General features: G+C 54.4%; 1 protein-coding gene and 1 pseudogene across 3 annotated transcripts; both read right to left on the bottom strand.

Moving 5' to 3' along the window:
- Positions 1–467: 467 nt before the first annotated feature.
- On the bottom strand, positions 468–1,959 carry LOC105717030 (uncharacterized; annotated as a pseudogene).
- PGAP3 (post-GPI attachment to proteins phospholipase 3) lies at positions 468–16,649 on the bottom strand. Of its 3 annotated transcripts, none has more exons than XM_012451971.2 (8): positions 16,469–16,649; positions 14,362–14,459; positions 13,379–13,531; positions 4,194–4,256; positions 3,287–3,348; positions 2,782–2,918; positions 2,318–2,522; positions 468–2,139 (listed from the first exon to the last, which is right to left on the bottom strand). In XM_012451971.2, exons 1-8 carry the CDS (start codon positions 16,647–16,649, stop codon positions 2,076–2,078), a joined length of 963 nt encoding a protein of 320 aa, XP_012307394.1. In that variant the 3' UTR covers positions 468–2,075. The 3 variants fall into 3 exon arrangements, with proteins under 3 accessions (XP_012307394.1, XP_012307395.1, XP_012307396.1); XM_012451972.2 differs by having other exon boundaries at positions 2,782–2,831; XM_012451973.2 differs by lacking the exons at positions 13,379–13,531; positions 14,362–14,459; positions 16,469–16,649 and adding an exon at positions 4,641–6,123.
- Between the last annotated feature and the right edge of the window lie 836 nt (positions 16,650–17,485).

The raw sequence follows: 17,485 nt of genomic DNA, 5'->3' as shown, positions 1-17,485 counted from the left end.
AAGGGGAGCTCACTGGGCACCTGCGGTGCACCAGGCGCTTGTGACATGCCATTCTGCCCATGACATCATTCATTCCTGCATTCAGCAGCAGGTCCTGCTAGTCTGTTTCCAGGTGAAGCTCTGAGAGGTGAAGTAACAGTGCAGCCTGGTTCAGACCAGAACGGGGGAGAGTGGGATCATGAGGAGATGGAAGTAGCATCTGCAAGGTGGTAGGGGTATTACAATTGAAGCACAAAGGCCCAGGGAAGCCAAAGGGCAAGAGCTGGCTCCGGCTGCCTCTCACAACTGGACTTGAGCTCTGCCCAGCTCTGCTCTGGGGCCTGCCGTTCCCTATGCCCACGTGCCCAGGCAGAGACCCCACCTCTGTCTACTGCCTCCAGCCAGCTATGGGGCCTTCCCCTGCCCCCACAACTGTCCTCTGCCCTCCAGCCCACCCTATTCACACAAATGAGCTGAACGAAGGCAGGTGAGGCTGAAAATGATTTATTAACCACGTCCCTTGTTACCTTCCCACCTTAAAACGGTTTTCAGTATCAAAAGAACCTAGCGCAAGTCCCTGAGGCTGGAGTCCTAGCATAGCTCCCCTCTCCTAAAGAGGAACCAGGGGTCGGGGCAGAGCAAAAATCCAGTCTGCTTCAACCACGGACACTGCCTTTGCAATGGAAAGTTTCTGGCACACACTCTATCCTATCCCTGTGGGGCAGGAACATGCCAGGGCTGCTGGCAACTGGCAGGGGTCACCTTTACCAGGGTGTCGGCACAGTGTGGCTCCTGCCTGCCCTGGGGCCACCCTGGAACAGTAAGACCCTCTGGGGAGGGCAGAAACCAGACCCAGCCACAAGCTTTCTCCCCTTCTCCCTCAAATCCCTTCCCCCTCCCCAAAGTCCAGGTGATGCAAAGGGGCTGGCATCAGGGGAAAGGGGGTTTTGGAGGGGAGGTCACCATGCCAAGGCAAGGAGATACAGAGACTGGAGAGAGCCCCAGCCATGCCTATTTTCCTTCCTCTGCCCCCGAGGGGCTGGTTCTCGAGGGTACTGTTGTGTGGAGGCCCTGTGAGGTGTGCAGGGGGCACGGGACAGGGAACATGCACACAGGCAGCCTGGCTGTGCAGAGGTCCTGGCTGTCTGCCCAGCTGGGGCCTTGGGCAGAGCTGGTGCTCCACAGTGATTAGTGATGGTGATATGATTCCCTCATCCTCTCCAACCTTTCAACTGAGGGCACGTTCACCTGCAGTCACACTCGCCTCACTCACGCCCACCAGCACGCTCACCTGCATGTTCCCCTAACCCAGCTAACCCACCCGCCCCCTGCACACACACACTCTGAAACCACACCTCATACCCCACAACACCCCTCTCCATGCTGCACACGTAGGCCTGAGCTCACACACACCCAAGCCCTCGGCCTGGCCCACACTCCCGACACACGGTGGCAGGCTCTCAACCTGACCTCAGCACGGGATCCTTGCCCTGGGCTTGCTGCGTCCCTGGCCCCGAAGGGGACTGTGGTGAGGCCTCCTGGGAACCTGGCAATGATCAGAGTGAAACCCCTTCCCAATCCCAGTCCCAGCAGCTTGGTCCCTCAAGATCCCATCAGGAGAATCGCCTTGAACCTTGGATGGCCAAAGAACAAGCATCCGGCGCCACCTAGTGGTGTCCTGGAGGAGGGTGGGGGTGGCAGGAGAAGGGGACCCTCTGTATCCCTAAGGCCTGTGGTCCCCCGTCTCCCAAGTAGACAGAGGGCTCTGGGACCAAGCCAGGCAGCGGGGGCTGTGGAGAGGAAACAGGCAGCTTTCCTCCCGGTAGAGCTAAGAACACACTCAGTTCGGCTCCAGGAGGCAGAGGGGCTGCCCATTCTCTAGTCCCAGATGCTGGGAGGCCTTCCCTAGCACAGGCTCCAAGGCTGGTGAGAGCCAGCAGGAGTGGGCTGGCCACATAATTCTGGGCCCACATCCTTCATGTCCAAGGTCAAGAAGTTGAAAGGAGAAAATGAATCATCTCAAGGGTTGAGGGGAGAAGGGAGGCCAGCAGGGTGGGGGCAGGATCCCCACTGGGGCAGACCCGCTCCCAAGGTCTTCAGTCTCGCTTAAACTTGGCTTCTGATTCCTTCAGCAGATACAAGCTGTCATCTTCCAGAAAGCTGTGGGCCAAAGGAGGAGCCCACTAGGCACACAGCTCTGAGAGCTTGTGTGGGGGCGGGGTGGGGTGCAGGCAGGCAAGGTGGGAAGGGCTGGATGGGTACACAGAGCCCCCAGTCTCCCCTAAGAAGTGGGCAAGGGAGGGTTCAAAGGTGAACACCGGGCGGGGGCAGCACCCACCTGAAAAAGAGGACATGGACAGGGATGGTGCTGATGTGCCAGATGGCGTGGGCATCCAGGACCCAGAAGAGCGGTGGGAAGTCCAGTAGCTCCAGCAGGGACAGCCCCTGCAGCAGCAAGACCACCACCACGCACTTGCGCACGTGAGGCAGCCGTCGCTGGTTCCACAGGCACCAGGCCAGCCACCATACCACGTTGACCAGGCCTGGGTGCCAGGTGGGGACAAGAGAGACTCATTCCTTTGGCTTCTTCTCCCCAAGGCTGCCCCCAACTCCATGCTCTCTGACCCTAGGATCATCCTTGGACTCTCCTCCCAGCCTCCTCTCTCTCCCACCTCCAATTCTTCCCCATTCCTCTACCCCAAGAGTCCCTCTAGAACCTCCCTCTCCAGAAATGGCACCAACCTCCCACTCGCACCCCACGCTAGCACTTCCACAGATGGCCCAGGCTCCCCAGGGCCTTACCAATAGCCACGTTGGCCACCAGGTTGTAGCCATAGTCGAAACGGATGAGGCTTAGGTAGGAGACGTGCGCGGTCAGCATTAGCAGCAGGAGAGCCCGGAAGGCACTGAGCACAGCTGGGTGCTGCAACCCCACGGTCCTGCCCCACCATCCAGGGCTGCTCAGAGGGCGGCGGCCCGTCCCCAGAGCAGCATTCCCTGAAGCATCTCCTCCCCCCAACATGGGTACATGGCCCCTCAAGCCACTACCCCTCTCCCCACCAAACGGGTCGGCTGGGCAGGCCTCCAATCCTCCCAAAGGCCGGGGGCCAAGTGCTACAGCTCCTTGTCAGAAGCCAGGGCCCTCAGTCCTACCCCAGGGTCCCCACCCAGGACAGCTGATGGGGGGGTAGGCGTTGGGAGACTAGCGAAGAAGGCCCTCAGAGCAGCACCCCCAGGGGAGGGCTGGGTGACCCCTTTCTGCCCCCAGGGCCCGATTTTGCCCCTGCAGCCACCCAGGCAGGCTCACCTGACGCAGCACAGATAGATTGAGTGTAGGATGACGGTGGAGGCACAGAAGTAGTCCATTTTCTGAGGACAGGGAAAGGCAATGAAGGAACAGCAAGAGGCTGTGCGGAGAGGACCCGCAGGGATAGGGGCACGGAGGGGTGGCAGGGAGGGGACCGGGGTCCTTGGCCTGCCCATAGCTGTTTCACTCCAGCTGAGCCTTGTGTTCACATCATTGTACAATTTTTTTGTGCTCAGGAGGCCGGATGCGGTGGCACTTTGGGAGGCCGAGGTGGGCAGGTCACAAGGTCAGGAATTCGAGACCAGCCTGGCCAACATGGTGAAACCCCATCTCTACTATTTTTAAAAATAAAAAATTAGCCGGGTGTGGTGGCACGTGCCTGTAGTCCCAGCTACTCAGGAGTCTGAGGCAGGAGAATCGCTTGAACCAGGAGGCAGAGGTTGCAGTGAGCTGAGGTCAAGGCACTGCACTCCAGCCTGGGTGACACAGTGAGACTCTGCCTCAAAAAAAAAAAAAATTCTCAGAAACAAGGCTTTAGGGACACTGGTGGAGTGTCCCTGCTGAGGCCCTGGGACATGACCACCCCTCATGGAATTCAGAGCGCAGTGTGGAGTCCGACAGCCACAGGGTCCCGTCCTGGGGCAACCCTTTACTAGCTGGGTGCCCCTGAGCAAGCAGGCCATCTCTCCAAGGCTCAGCTGCCTCATCAGGCAAGAGCTCATCATCAACCCCACCTGACAAGGCTCCAAGCGGCTCAAGGGCACCAACAGGTGCAGGATTCGCGGCCCTTGCTCCTCCCAGCGCTTCCCAGAGGGAGTTGTCGTGACCCTCTAGAGCCCCTCTGCCCGATTCTGGGCTCCTCCGGGACCACCCTGTGCGGAGTAGGGGGAGCTGGAGGAGTGCTCACCTCTGTGAGGTCGGTGTCCCTGGTGTGGAAGACTGTGGACCAAAACCATGCGTTGAGGGACACCTGAGGAAGAAGGGGCTGGTGAGCACGCTGCGCCCCCACACCCCGAGGCCAGGATCCCCACAGGCTCACATCCATTTCACCTTTGGGGAGGGGCTCTGTGGGGCAAGAAATGTGCTTCTCCTGCCCCTGGAGCCCTCTGAACAAACCTGTGTCCCTCTACTCCCACCCAGCCAGGGTCCCTGGGGTGGACTTCCTGCCACCCCAAATCCCCAAGGCCAAAGGGGGCTGCAGCCTCCACAGGTTCCGGCCTGGCCTGGGAACCAGTTCCGGCAGAGCCAATTCCCCAGTTACTCAATCACTAAGACAACAGCCCCCAGGGGCCTGGCCTCCTCCTCCAACCGGCAGGTGATGACAGCCCCACCCAGGCCCAGGGGAGCTGGTGACCTCAGCCTCTGGGGGCGGGAATGAGGTGGGTGGGGTGGAGGGGCTCGAGCCAGCTTGGGGTGTGTTCCGAGCAAGCCAGCAGGGGAGGGAGATCAAGCAGATCCCACTGGGGCCCAGGCTCCCAGGAGGAGGGTGAACTGAGCCCAGCTTCCTCCTGGCTGGGCCTGCCCAACCCGCCAGACCAGTGGCTGCTTCCGAGCCTGGGAGGAGCAGAGGGCAGGACTGGAGGAGCTGCAGTGGGCCAGGGCCCAGGGGAATGTGTGAGGCCTTCTTCCTGGAAATGAGCAGCGTGGAGAGAGCACAAAAGTCATCTTGCAAATGAGCCGGAGAGCTTGTGGGCATTGGTGCTGGCACTTTCTTCGGGAACTGCTGGGTTCACAGCAAAGCCCAAACTGCAGAAAGCAGGGTGGACTGAGGGGAAGGGCTGAGAAACCGTGACTGGTTGGAATGCCCCGGAGGTGGGGAGGGATGCGCTAGGGTGGGACGGGAACTCAGGAAAGACCGGGAGCTGCTCAGTTGGCTCCAATATACCAGGAAAACTGGCCAGGCAGGGGACAGAGGGAGAGGGCAATAAGCCACGCTCTGCTGGGCACTGCAGCAGGCAGGTGAGACAGTAAGATGCGTTCTGAATGCAGGTCTGGAGAGCCTAGGAGAGAATGGGAGGAGAAGGGGTGCAGGTGGGGCAGGACTGCTGCACAGCCAGCCAGGTTCTCCGGGTGCTGGGCTCTGGAAGGCTCGAGGCCGCCTGGTGCACCTGTCTGGCCTGGGCTCTGGGCTGAGCCTTGCTGTGTCTGCTCCTGTTGACCTCGGCAAAGGGCCCTGCCCTTCTCAGCCCAAGCTTCCCCTGGGACGAATCATAGTGAAACTTCAGTTCCTTCCCAGCCTGGTGTCAGATGGTTTGGTCTAGGCCAGGCTGCTTCCTTCTTTGAGGATGGCCACTCTGTCCCTTCCACCAGACTCAAGGCTGTGCCCTGCTGCGGCCCCCACCCCAGAGACAGACAGACATGGAGGCTGCAAAACGGGACTGAAACTGGTGGTTTCTCAGACACTGCACCCACAGTCTGAACAGCTTAGGGTCAGCGTGGGGATAGGAGCAGGCTTGGGCTAAAGATGGGGCCCAGGTGACCACATGGACCAGGTCTCCATGGCAGGCCAGGAATAGGGACATCCTTAGGGAGGAGAGTGGCCCAGGAGCCAGTGTGGGAGTGAGAAGGGGAAGGTGGCAGGGACTGGCAGCCAGCCAGGCCTCCTTGTCACCCACAGCAGGAAAGGAGGGTGACAAGAGGACTGCAGGACTGAGCTAAGTGGCTCAGAACACCAAAAGCAGGGGGTGTGTGCGTGCGTACATGTGCACAGGGCCACAGGAAGGGTGGGCTGCTCGGTCCCCTCTCCAAACACCTCCCTGGGTGCCTTCCACTCACAGATCCACTTGAAGCCTGGCCTCTGCACCCCTGAAAAGTCCCTCCCCCCCTGGGGAGTATCCCACTCTGGGGGTGCTCCTCACCCTTTCCTCAGATTTGGGAGGTAGTGTCATTAAGAATGCAAGCCCTAGGGCCAGATTGCCAGGGTTCAGTTCCTGGCTCTGCATTTCCTGTGTGTCCTTGGGCAAGTTATTTAGCCTTGCTGTGTCTCAGTTTTCTCATCTGCAAAATGGGAATAATCACAATTGATAAGGGTTTCATGAGCAATACAAATACAGCATACGGCACAGAGCCCAGGGCAGGATAACACATGAGGTGCTCTTCTCTCCACCTGCCTGACCAGCATGAAGCCTCGTCAGCTTCCCGTAGAACTGAGGCCAAAGAGGATGTCTGCCTCCCACTCTCCCTGTAGGCCAAGGACGTTTAGGCAGAGAAGGGGTGGTCTCCCAGCTGCCTAGGCCCACCGCCGCTCCAGGCTGAGGAAGAATGTCCAGTCTCCACAATGAGACAGAGCCTCAAGTCCTGCCTCCACCCCTAAGTAGCTGTGTGACCTTGGACACATAATCCAGGGTCTATGATCCTCCACTGCCTCACCTACAAAACAGGTTCATAATGATGCCCACTGCAGAGGAGGCTGTGAGGACGATGTCTGCAGAACACCTGGCACCAAGGAACTCCTCTGAGTGGCTGCTGGTTTTTGCTGCCTGGTCCGTGGTAGGTGCCCATCAATGTCAGTTTCCTTCATCATGTCCAGTAGGCTGACTCTCACCACGCCCCTTCACCTGCCCCTCAACTTCCCTTTCCTGAGGGGTCACAAAGTTCAAGGTCAAACTATGGGGCCCAGGGTCTCTCCATCCCAAACAGAGACACCTCAGCTACAGGAAGAGCCCCTCCTCCTTACTCTGGAGCCGAGAGCCCATCGATGTGGACTGAAGGGACCCCCTGCTCCTCACTCAGAGTTTGTAATCAAGAGCAAGCAAAGGGGACAGATGGGCTCTGGAAGGAAGGAGAGCTCCAAGACACCAATGCACAGCTACTCTCGGACTCCTTGCCATGCTTGAGTGAAGGGGGCCAGGCAGGGGAACCGGCCAGGAGCGCGACAGGCTGCCCGGCAGGCACCCAGAGCTTCGAGTAAACACGGAGGAGAGGAGGCGGCCAGGGGCAGGGTGCCAGTGGGGGTGGAATCGGAGGCTGGGTGGAGGGAGAGCAAGAGGCTGTTTCAGTCTGTTGGAAATAAGAAAATCAAGACAAAAATATCACAGCCGTGAAACTGGTTGGATGCCAAGTGAGCCAGATCTGTCAGGAATTCGACCCTGCGTTAAGCCCCAGTGCTCGGGGCTGTCATTGACACCACAGTGGTGGGGACAAGTGGGTCTTAAAATAGCTCGGTGTCTCAGAAGTGGGGGAGGCAGAATGTTAAATATGATGCCTGCTGCCATCCTGGGCTCCCCTGGAGGCCACAGTGTCCCACCCCCTGCCTCAAGCAGGGCAGACCAGCCCCAGCTCACTCCTGAGAGAAGGGAGAGAGAGCTGGATGAAGATGGGAGGAGGGCTTTTTCTACCATCCCAAAGGATTCCTTGATTTCCTGCCATTGCCTGTTCCACTAGCTCTTGTCTGACCCCTGGGAAGTCTTTCCTGAAGTCTAACCATCATTCTACAACAGACGCAATCTACCTCTTCTTTTTTCTGAGATGGAGTCTCGCTCTGTCACCCAGGCTGGAGTGCAGTGGCGCGATCTCAGCTCACTGCAACCTCTGCCTCCCGGGTTCAAGCAATTGTCTTGCCTCAGCCTCCTGAGTAGCTGGGATTACAGGTGCACATCACCACGCCTGGCTAGTTTTTGTATTTTTAGTAGAGACGGGGTTTCACCATGTTGGCCAGGCTGGTCCTGAACTCCTGACCTCACAATTCACCTGCCTTGGCCTCCAAAAGTGCCAAGATTACTTAGCCCGGCCCCTATCTCTTCTTGTAGTTTGCTGAACAGAGGTAGAGCAGAATCTGTCCCCACCTATACAAACCACTCTACAGAGACAGCTTGCCTTCTCACCGCTTCACCCTCTTATCTCTACATCTGAGGACCTTTCCTGACTGGATGAAGGCCTGAGGAATTGGTTTGGCCTTCCAGCTTTGGCACACAGCAGGGGCCCCTGCTCAGTGATGTCAAAGGGACATGGTACGCAGAGCTTAGGTGGGCTCCCCGCTCCTTGCCTGGCTGCCTCCCAGCTCAAGCCCAGGCCTTAATGGCAAGGCAGGCGCTGCCTTCTTGTACCAACGTATCATGAGCCCTGCTGGGGGGCGGGTCTCCTTATTTCTGAGGCAAAGCTGAGGTACCTTTCCCCCAAGCCTTAGCCCAGAGCAGGTGAAGGGCCTTGGCTTCCTATCCTCAGCCCAACAGAAATCAGGAGCCTCAGTGCCCCACAAGGCCCAGGTCAAAGTCCACCGCCGCACCCTCCATACGGCTCAGGATCCTCCCTCCTGCAGAAACTGACAGGGCTCAAGAGCAACTGGGAGAGCCAAACTAGGCCATCCACAGGAATGCAGGTTGTTCTGAGGCTTTGTCCCTTGGAGGCCTAGTGAGAGCATGAGGGGGTCCCATGTCCCAGAATGCCACATCCCATCGAGTACCCTAAGACACAGGCCCCAATTATCTGCCTTCTACCAACATCTCCTGCTGCTTCTATTTTTTGTTTTTTGAGACGGAGTCTCACTCAGTCGCCCAGGCTGGAGTACAGTAGTATGATCTCAGCTCACTGCAACCTCTGCCCCCCAGGTTCAAGCAATTCTTCTGCCTCAGCCTCCCCAGTAGCTGGGATTACAGGCACCCACCACCACACCTGGCTAATTTTTGTGTTTTTAGTAGAGACGGGGTTTCACCATGTTGGCCAGGCTGGGCTTGAACTCCTGACCTCAGATGATCTGCCCACCTCAGCCTCCCAAAGTGTTGGTATTACAGGCGTGAGCCATTGCTCCTGGCCATCTCCTGCTTTTTCTCTAGGGTCCTTAGACACGCAGGACTTTAGGCTACCCTGGAAAGTGTGACCCCCCTCCAAGAAGGAAGGTGAGTCGCAGCTACAACTCAGGTGAAAGATCCGAGGATCAGGGATGGCAAGGCCAGAGCTGAGACGTGACCCCTGGCCTCTGGCAAATGGTATGAAGACAAAGGGCAGGACCCTCCGAGGTCCTCTCAGGCCTGTGGCCTATCTAAGGAGGCTCTAAGCTTCTTCAGAGTTCAGGCAGGGCTGTCCCATGCTCTCTAGTGGAGGTGGGGACTAGGGGGTGGTAGACGCAGTGGGCCCAGACAAGCCGTGTCGTGGAGGAACCCCACAGGAAAGGAGACAGGGAACCTCTTCAGTTTCCCTGCCCTTCCTGCTTTCTTGGCCATGACTAAATTCACTTCGCTGCAAGAGGCCTACACAGGAAGTGGTGGCTTTATCTCACCCAGCCTGTGACAGTGTGTGCCGATGCCTGGCCCTGCCTACATTAGAGTCCCTAGCCCTCAGGCTGGCACTCAGGGCACTCTCTGCTCCATCTCCTCTTTCTTTACTCCATTCACACAGCTACAATGGGGCCAAGGTTGCCTGGAATGCTGGAATTCAATCCCCTGTCCCCACACAGGTATGTGTCTAAGCCTTGCCAGGTCTGCAAGTCCCAGATGAGACATCTCCTCCTCCCCGGGCCTCCCTGGCCTGGCAGACTTCCCCAGTTAGAGGACGTGGTCTCCCCACCTCACAAATCCTAGGGCTCTCTACCAAAGCAGCCCCCGACTCCACGCCATCTGCTGTCCAGGCTGTCCAGACCTGTACCTCCCACTCTGCTTAGCAACCTGGGGCAGGGGCTTCAGCCCCCACAAGAGCTAAACCCCATCTCTACTCCCAGTAAATGCTCAAGGAACTCTCATCACAGGACATGGAGTGGCCTAGCAGAGCTAAGTTCTCAGGTCCTGGAGCCAGACAGCCCCGGACGCCAACCCTGTCTCCACTCCTTGCTAACTTGGGCAAGTTTTTTTTTTTTGAGATGGAGTCTTGCTCTGTTGCCAGGCTGGAGTGCAGTGGCATGATCTTGGTTCACTGCAACCTCGGACTCCTAGGTTCAAGCGATTCTTCTGCCTCAGCCTCCCGAGCAGCTGCGATTACAGACAAATGCCACCATGCCTGGCTAATTTTTGTATTTTTAATAGAGGGGGGGTTTCACTGTATTGGCCAGGCTGGTCTTGAACTCCTGACCTCGTGATCCACCTGCCTCGGCCTCCCAAAGTGCTGGGATTACAGGCGTGAGCCACTGTGTTGGGTAAGTTTTTTTTCCCCCTGAGCCTAACTCAGAGCTCATAGGGGTACTATGAGGGTGAAATAAGGAAATGGATGTAAAGTGCTTCAGACAAGCCTGTCACATGGCTCGTGTTCCTTCAATTATTATTAATAGTTGTTGAATAGGAAGTATTAAGGAGGGTCAGTATTTCCCAGAGGTTTAACAGCTTCTTTCCCTGACCTCCTTCCCATGTCCATCTCCCAAGTCTAAGACTCGGCCTGGACTTCACAGCATACCCCAGCTCTCAGCTTTCTTAAGGTCCTAGAGACCTCTGTGTCTCCAGACTCCAGGGTCTTCTTCAGTTCTCACGTGCAAAATTCAGGACAGCAGACTCACTCCCCTCTCCTTCCTGTGCTTGTCCCAGGACACACAACTCGAGCACACAATCTCCGAGTTCCCCTCCTGCCCCTCGGGGGCCTTCTGTCTCTGTGTCTGGCTCATCTTCCTCTAGCCAGCCACTCAGTTCTGGGGTTCCTTGGGGCTTCGCCCTAGATCCCTCCTCTTTTCAATGTCTAAATTCTCCTGGGGTGATCTCATCCACAACCACAGCTTCTATCACTGTCTTTTTTTTAAAAAAAGAGACTGGCCTCCCTTTATCACCCAGGCTGGAGTGACAAGAGTAAAGTGACAGGATCACAGCTCACTGCAACCTCGACCTTCTGGGCTCAAGTGATCCTCCCACCTCAGCCTCCTAGTAGCTGAGACTACAGTACAGGCATGTGCCACCAGACCTGGCTTATTTTTTTTGTATTTTTGGTAGAGATGGGGTTTCCCTATATTGCCCAAGCTGGTCTGGAACTTGCGAGCTCAAGCAATCTGCCCACCTCAGTCTCCCAAAGTGCTGGGACTGCAGGTGTGAGCCACCGCACCTGGCCTCTATCACTGTCTTACAAGCAGAAACACAGGGGTCATCCCTGATTCATCTTTCCTCATCTAATCCACTCTTGAGGTCTGTCAGCACAGCTGAGATGTTGAAAGTGTGGACTCTAGAGCCAGATCCCTGGATTCAAACCCTGGCTCGGTGACCTCTGGCTGGCTACTTCACCTTTTCAGTCTTTGGTTTCCTCATCCATAAACTGGGGATGAGAATAATAACACCTATAAGCTGTGTTAAACAAAAATTATGGGAGGCCATAATTCTGGATTGAGCTCCTGCACTAGACCCACCAGACTAGACCAGACCAAAATGGAGCCACTCATGCTAAATGCCACATAATCAAACTGAAACTTTAAGGGAGTTGATAGGTCCCAAAACAGACCACTTTTTCCTGAAACCAAGAGAGTCCAGTCTACCCAAGTAAGGAAGTCTCCTCTGCTTTAACCCTTATAAAAAAAAAAAAACCTGACATTAACCAATCAGGTTCCTTTCTATTGTTCTGTTTCCTGGTTCCCAACTTACAAAACTTACTGTTCTGGAATTGCTCAATAGAAACTTTCATTCTATTTTGTAGAATGGAGGCTGCCCCAATTCATGAATTGCAAATTAAAGCCAACTGGATCTACAGGTAAGTTTGCTGTAATTTTGTCTTTTGCTGCTTGCTATCGGATGAACAAGATTAATATTTATAAAATGCTTAGAGTGATGCCTGACATACTGAAGTATGAGCTGTGTACGTATTTTTTAAATAAATAAAATTAGTTTTAAAAAAGTTTTAATGTCATCTCCAAAACACAGCTCAAGTGTACTTTTCTTTAATACCCAAGACCCATGCCACCTCTCTAGTCTAGCTACTGGACCCTGTGCTAAAATGACCAACTGGTCTACTGCATCCACTCCTGCCCCCTCCAATCTGTTCTCTACACAGTAGCCAGAATGAGCTTTCCAAAGGGCAAATCTATTCATGAAGCCACTTTTCTCCTCGACCCTCATTTAAAAATCCCTCCGCGCTTCCTGATGCTTTGAGAGTCGAGATCTCCAGTGTGAGGGTCTCTGTGGCTGGCCCCATCTGCCCTCGCAGCTCACACCCACTCTCTGATTTCCTGCAAGCCAGGCTGCCTGGAAGGACCCTCACTCTCTCCTGCCTGTGCACTTTCTGAGGCTTCTTCTAAAGCCTCCTCCTACTCTCTTCAGATTTACCTAGTTAACATTCCTGCATCATTCCCACCTTACCTTTAATGCCCTTTCCCCAGAGAAGCCTTTCCTGATGGCCCCATGCTGGTCTAGGTTTGCCATTACACACACCCCTGTAGCACCTCCCCAAAACTGTGCTTTTTCATAGTTATACTCTTACATTCAATTGTGTGATTAGCACAGAGGGCAGACTTCTGGATCTCCAGGACCCAGTAAGGTGCCTGGCACATGGTAGGTGCTCAACACCTGAGTGAATGGCTTCGGTGACAGCAGGAAGGTGAGTGAGTAGAAATTTTTTCCTTAAGGGTTGCAGGGGACCTAGAGACATCCATTGCCACCTTTTATTCTCACGCCCTTCCCAAGGCTGTCATGGTTCATAGATGCACCCCAGTCTGTGCTTATCACACAATTCCAGGCCCTGAATACAGCTGTTCAGACCAGCCATACTGTAAAGCTAACAGCCCTTTCTGTATCTGCAGATGGAACAATACCTGGGCTTCTCCAGGGATGGTCTGAGACTAGGATGAGCTCTAGACAGAAACTTGTGGCTGTGACTCCCTCCCCGCCAGGCCTTGGCTGGAATTGAGATTGCTCCAAGTCCTCCAGAGGGGCCCTTGGAAAGACCTGTGGTCCCAGCATCCTCTCTACCCCCTCCGCCCCCAACTCCCTTCTGTGTTTGTAAAGTGTCCTACTGGGTCTTTTAGTGGCTTCCTTCTTCAGGACCAGAAAAATGTCCTTCTTTCCTCTCTCCTTCCCAAACAGCCCGATTCAGCACCCTCCCTGTTTTCTCCCCAGGCCTCACCATCCCGCAGCTGCAACTTTAGCCCTGGAAAACAGAGGGGAAGCTGGTAAGTAGAAGCCCTGTTGGGTGTTAATAGGGATCTAGAGTTCCTCCTTCCTAGATGAGGGGAGACAGCAGGAGTCCTGCCAGGTTACCTACCCAGGCGAAGGCCACACAGGTGTGGTACATGGGGGAGGACACTGGCACGAAGGTGCGGTAGCGGCAGAGCATCACCAGGCTGGCCAGGCCATTGAGAAAAGAGGCCACAGCAGATGCTGGCTCTTGAAAGAACAGGAACCGGGAGAAGGGCCACTGAAAAAGGAGCAGATGAAGGGGGTTTGAGGGGCAGGCAACCCCCAACTGGCCCGGTCCACCTAATCTTGACATGCTGCAGCAACAGGTCCCCAGCTGGGTCCTCAGCTCTGGACTTCAGCCAAAGCCTCGGGTTCATTCCCTCTTCGGACCAATGAGACCCCCTCCATCCAGTGCCTGGTTAAGGGTCATACCCCCATCCTGGCCAGCAGGTACAACATTGTAAGCCCTGATCTCTGGGAAGACCAGATAGGCCAGGGTAGATGGCTCAGTATGGCCTGGTGGAAACAGCACAGAGTTGCCATCCAGAAGACACAGGTCCCAACCCCTCCTCTACCACTGTCCACAGTCCTCTGAGCCTTAGCTTTCTCTGTGAAAAACTGGGGTGAATGCTTCCTGCCAACATCAACAGGCCAGAATGAGATGATACTGGATTGAAAGGTACCAGCAAACTGTGCCTGGCTAGACAGGCTGAAGTGTATTACTATGAATCCAGACCCCTACTGGAATAGCAACAGGAAACGTGCCACAGTAGGTAAGGGAATGTGTCCCTGCAGTAAGGTGGCCGTCTCAGCCACTCTAAAGGCCCAGCACCACTCTCTGGGAGACTCCAAAGCCTTCCACACATTTCTACTCCAAATCCAGAGGCAGAACACATGGATCCTATCCAATTCTAGGGAAACCAGCTGATTTTGGGGAGAATAGGTACCTGCCCCAAACATACACCCACCACCCCATGCCTCAGATTGCTTGGACAGTGTGGTCCAACCAGGGGGTATCTTACTCCCACCATACTACTACCATATGCCTACCCTGACCCTCCAACTCACCTTGCCATGGAACTGAGGCACTTTGTGACCTTCCTGGAGGTAGAGCCCAACGGTGACCCACATACACTCATACTTACAGTCGTCCCGACAGGTCCAGCCTGAAACAGACAAATGTGCCCTGGTGAGTCCCCCAGCACCGGGAGGCACAGAGAGAGCATGAATGGGGTCCAAGCCCAAATATAGGCCAAGAGGGTCTGCAGGTTGGAGGAACCAGGAGAAATCTCAAAATTCTAGCTTCCAATCTGGGTGAATGAGAGATGGTGAGACATACACATAGGGGAAGGTGTATACATGTATGCATATTTTAGTGAGCAATTTGAGATTTTTTTTTTTTTTGACACAGGGTCTCACTCTTTCACCCAGGCTGGAGTGCAGTGGGGAGATCACAGCTCACCACAGCCTCGACCTCCTAGGCTCAAACGATCCTCCCACCTCAGCCTCCCAAGTAGCTGAGACTACAATGTCTGGCTAATTCTTTTATTTCTTGTAGAGATGGCATCTTGCCATGTTGCCCAGGCTAGTTTTGAACTCCAGAGCTCAAACGATCTTCCCACCTTGGGAGACATTTCCTCTCCTTTTGTTCAAGTTCATCGAGATCTTGGCATCTGATGAACTCATCTATGGAAACCTGAGTTTCTGTTTGTCCTTCCTGAATATAGGATTTACTCTTACTCTCCAGGAAGGAGTTCTTGCTATCTTACCCCCTTCCTGTGAAAATAAAGCCCAAATTCTTCAACCTGACTTTTGAGGCTCCAAATTGCCTTTCCAACCCTTTTGGTAACTACTCCTGTTCATGTACCTTGCTCCCTGAGTAAACAAATCTCTTGGATGTGCCCACATCTGCCCAGGGCATCCGCGCTCTCTGTTCCCTCTGTCTGGAATGTAAAGTGGTATAACAGTAAAGAGGACAAGCTTGTGGTCAATCAGGCCAGAACTGGAAACTCCACTTTACCACGTAATGGCTGTGTGTGTGGGCAGGGCACTTAACCTCTCTAATCCCCATCTGTAAAACTGCGATTAGAGAAACTATCTCAAAGGGTTGTGATAAAAATTACCTGACATACGCCTGTAATCCTAGCACTTTGGGAGGCCAAGGTGGGTGGATCACCTGAGGTCAGGAGTTCAAGACCAGCCTGGCCATCATGGTGAAACCCCATCTTAAAAAAAAAAAAAAAAATTACCTGACATATTGTGACACCTGTCACATAATGAGTGCTCAGTATGTTGATTCCTTGCCCACTATAGTCACAGATCCAAACTGGAATGTATCAGTCCAAAGTCCCTCCTTCACACAAAATGTTCCAAGATGATCCCTGCCTCCACCTCTTCAAAGCCAGAACCGACAATTTCCTATCCCAAATGCTTGTGTTTTTTTTTGTTTGTTTGTTTCTTTTTTTTTTTGAGACAGAGTTTCCCTCTTGTTGCCCAGACTGGAGTGCAATGGCGTGATCTCAGCTCACTGCAACCTACCCTTGCCGGGTTCAAGCGATTCTCCTGCCTCAGCCTCCCGAGTAGCTGGGATTACAGCTATAAGCCACCACGCCCAGCTAATTTTGTATTTTTAGTAGAGATGGGGTTTCTCCATGTTGGTCAGGCTGGTCTCGAACTCCTGACCTCGTGATCCGCCTGCCTTGGCCTCCCAAAGTGCTGGGATTACAGGCGTGAGCCATCGCGCCCGGCCTCCTAAATGCTTCTTTCTTTTTTTTTTTTTTTTGCAGGTGGCCTGCAAGACCAAATACTTCTTAATCTAAGAGTCTCTCAGGGGCTCAAATCATTCTCTGCCTTGCACTTGAGAAAGCACATATGCCCGTGGGGAGGGTGAGCCCCAATGGGCAGAACCCTGGTCTGATTTCTGTGCCATTCCTAGACATTGTAGCCCGAATGTATTTAATAAATACCCTTTTGACTGAATAAAGAAGTAAATGAAAGCTTCTGGGAAAGTAAGAGAGGATGACAAGGCTCTCATCACCTTAGGGGCTCCACTCAATTAATACTAATAATATGAGACTTCATATAGCTCCTAAGGTTGAGATTGCAGAGGCGTATTGGAGGCGCAGGGGGCGGGAGCAAGATAAATGGGCGGGGCTTAACGTGGGGTGGGGCTTACCTGCTAGACTCATGTAGATTGGCTGGCGGGAGCGGAAGTGCTTCAGAGCGCCCCCCGAGCAGTTCTGCTCTTCGCACTTCAGTACGCAGTCGCGGTACACCGGCTCACGGTCGCCCTGGGAGCCGCTCGCCAGCGCCGCGGCTCCAGCTAGCAGGACCAACCGCGCCGCCCAGCCGGCCATCCTTTCTCCTTGGCTCGCCGCCGGGGGAGGAGCTTAGAAGTATGTGAAGCTTTCACTTCCGGAGTAACCGGAAGTTTCTGTGTTCTTTAATCTACTCTCCGCTGACGTCCACCCAGTTTAAATTTAAGTTCCCGGATTTTTGTGGGCGCCTGCCCCGCCCCTTATCCCCCTGCTGTCTCCGTTTATCGAGACGACAGGGTTAAGGGAAGGGGGATGCCTGATGGGTTAATGAGCAAAATGAAATGTTTTCTTTTCCAGGACCTTTTTTGAGGTAGGGCTGCTTACTGTCACCCGCCCTGTCTGATTTTACTTCCTAAATGTACCTGTAACCATCCACTTCTCTCCATCTCTCACGACACCACCCTGGTTAAAGACATCATCATGTGTGCCAAGACAGTCACAGTAGCCTCTTAACGGCTATCCCTGCCTCTACTTTTGCTCCGTTCAACCTGCGCTCAATTTTGAAAAATTAAAATTTGCCCATACCACTTTTTTTTCTTAAAATCATTTGCTGGCTCCCAATTACCCTCAGGGTAAAATACAGTCTCCACAAGCCCTGCATGATTTGGCCCCTGCCCACTGGTCTCCCTCACTCCCTTGCTCCAGACCCGCTTCCGAAGGCCATGTCCCTCAAGCTTCCTGACTGCCTGGCCTGGTCTGAATCACTCACTCCTGCTTTTTCTTCTAGTCTCAATTGAAGTACCACCTCCCGAGGGTGATTGCTTCCCCACGCGGGTTGGAACCTTTGCTGTCCTGTTCCCCACTCTACCTCCAGCGCTAGCACAGAGTTTGGCTTATGGTAGGCTCTAAGTGCGTTTGTTTGTTCGTCTGTTTAA

The sequence above is a fragment of the Aotus nancymaae genome, unplaced genomic scaffold (genome assembly GCF_030222135.1).
Source record: "Aotus nancymaae isolate 86718 unplaced genomic scaffold, 86718_ANA_hifiasm-v0.15.2.pri h1tg000089l, whole genome shotgun sequence".
In the NCBI taxonomy this organism is placed as follows: Eukaryota; Metazoa; Chordata; class Mammalia; order Primates; family Aotidae; genus Aotus; species Aotus nancymaae.
Note: the sequence above shows the minus strand (reverse complement) of the source record. Positions and strands in the feature narration are given on the sequence as shown.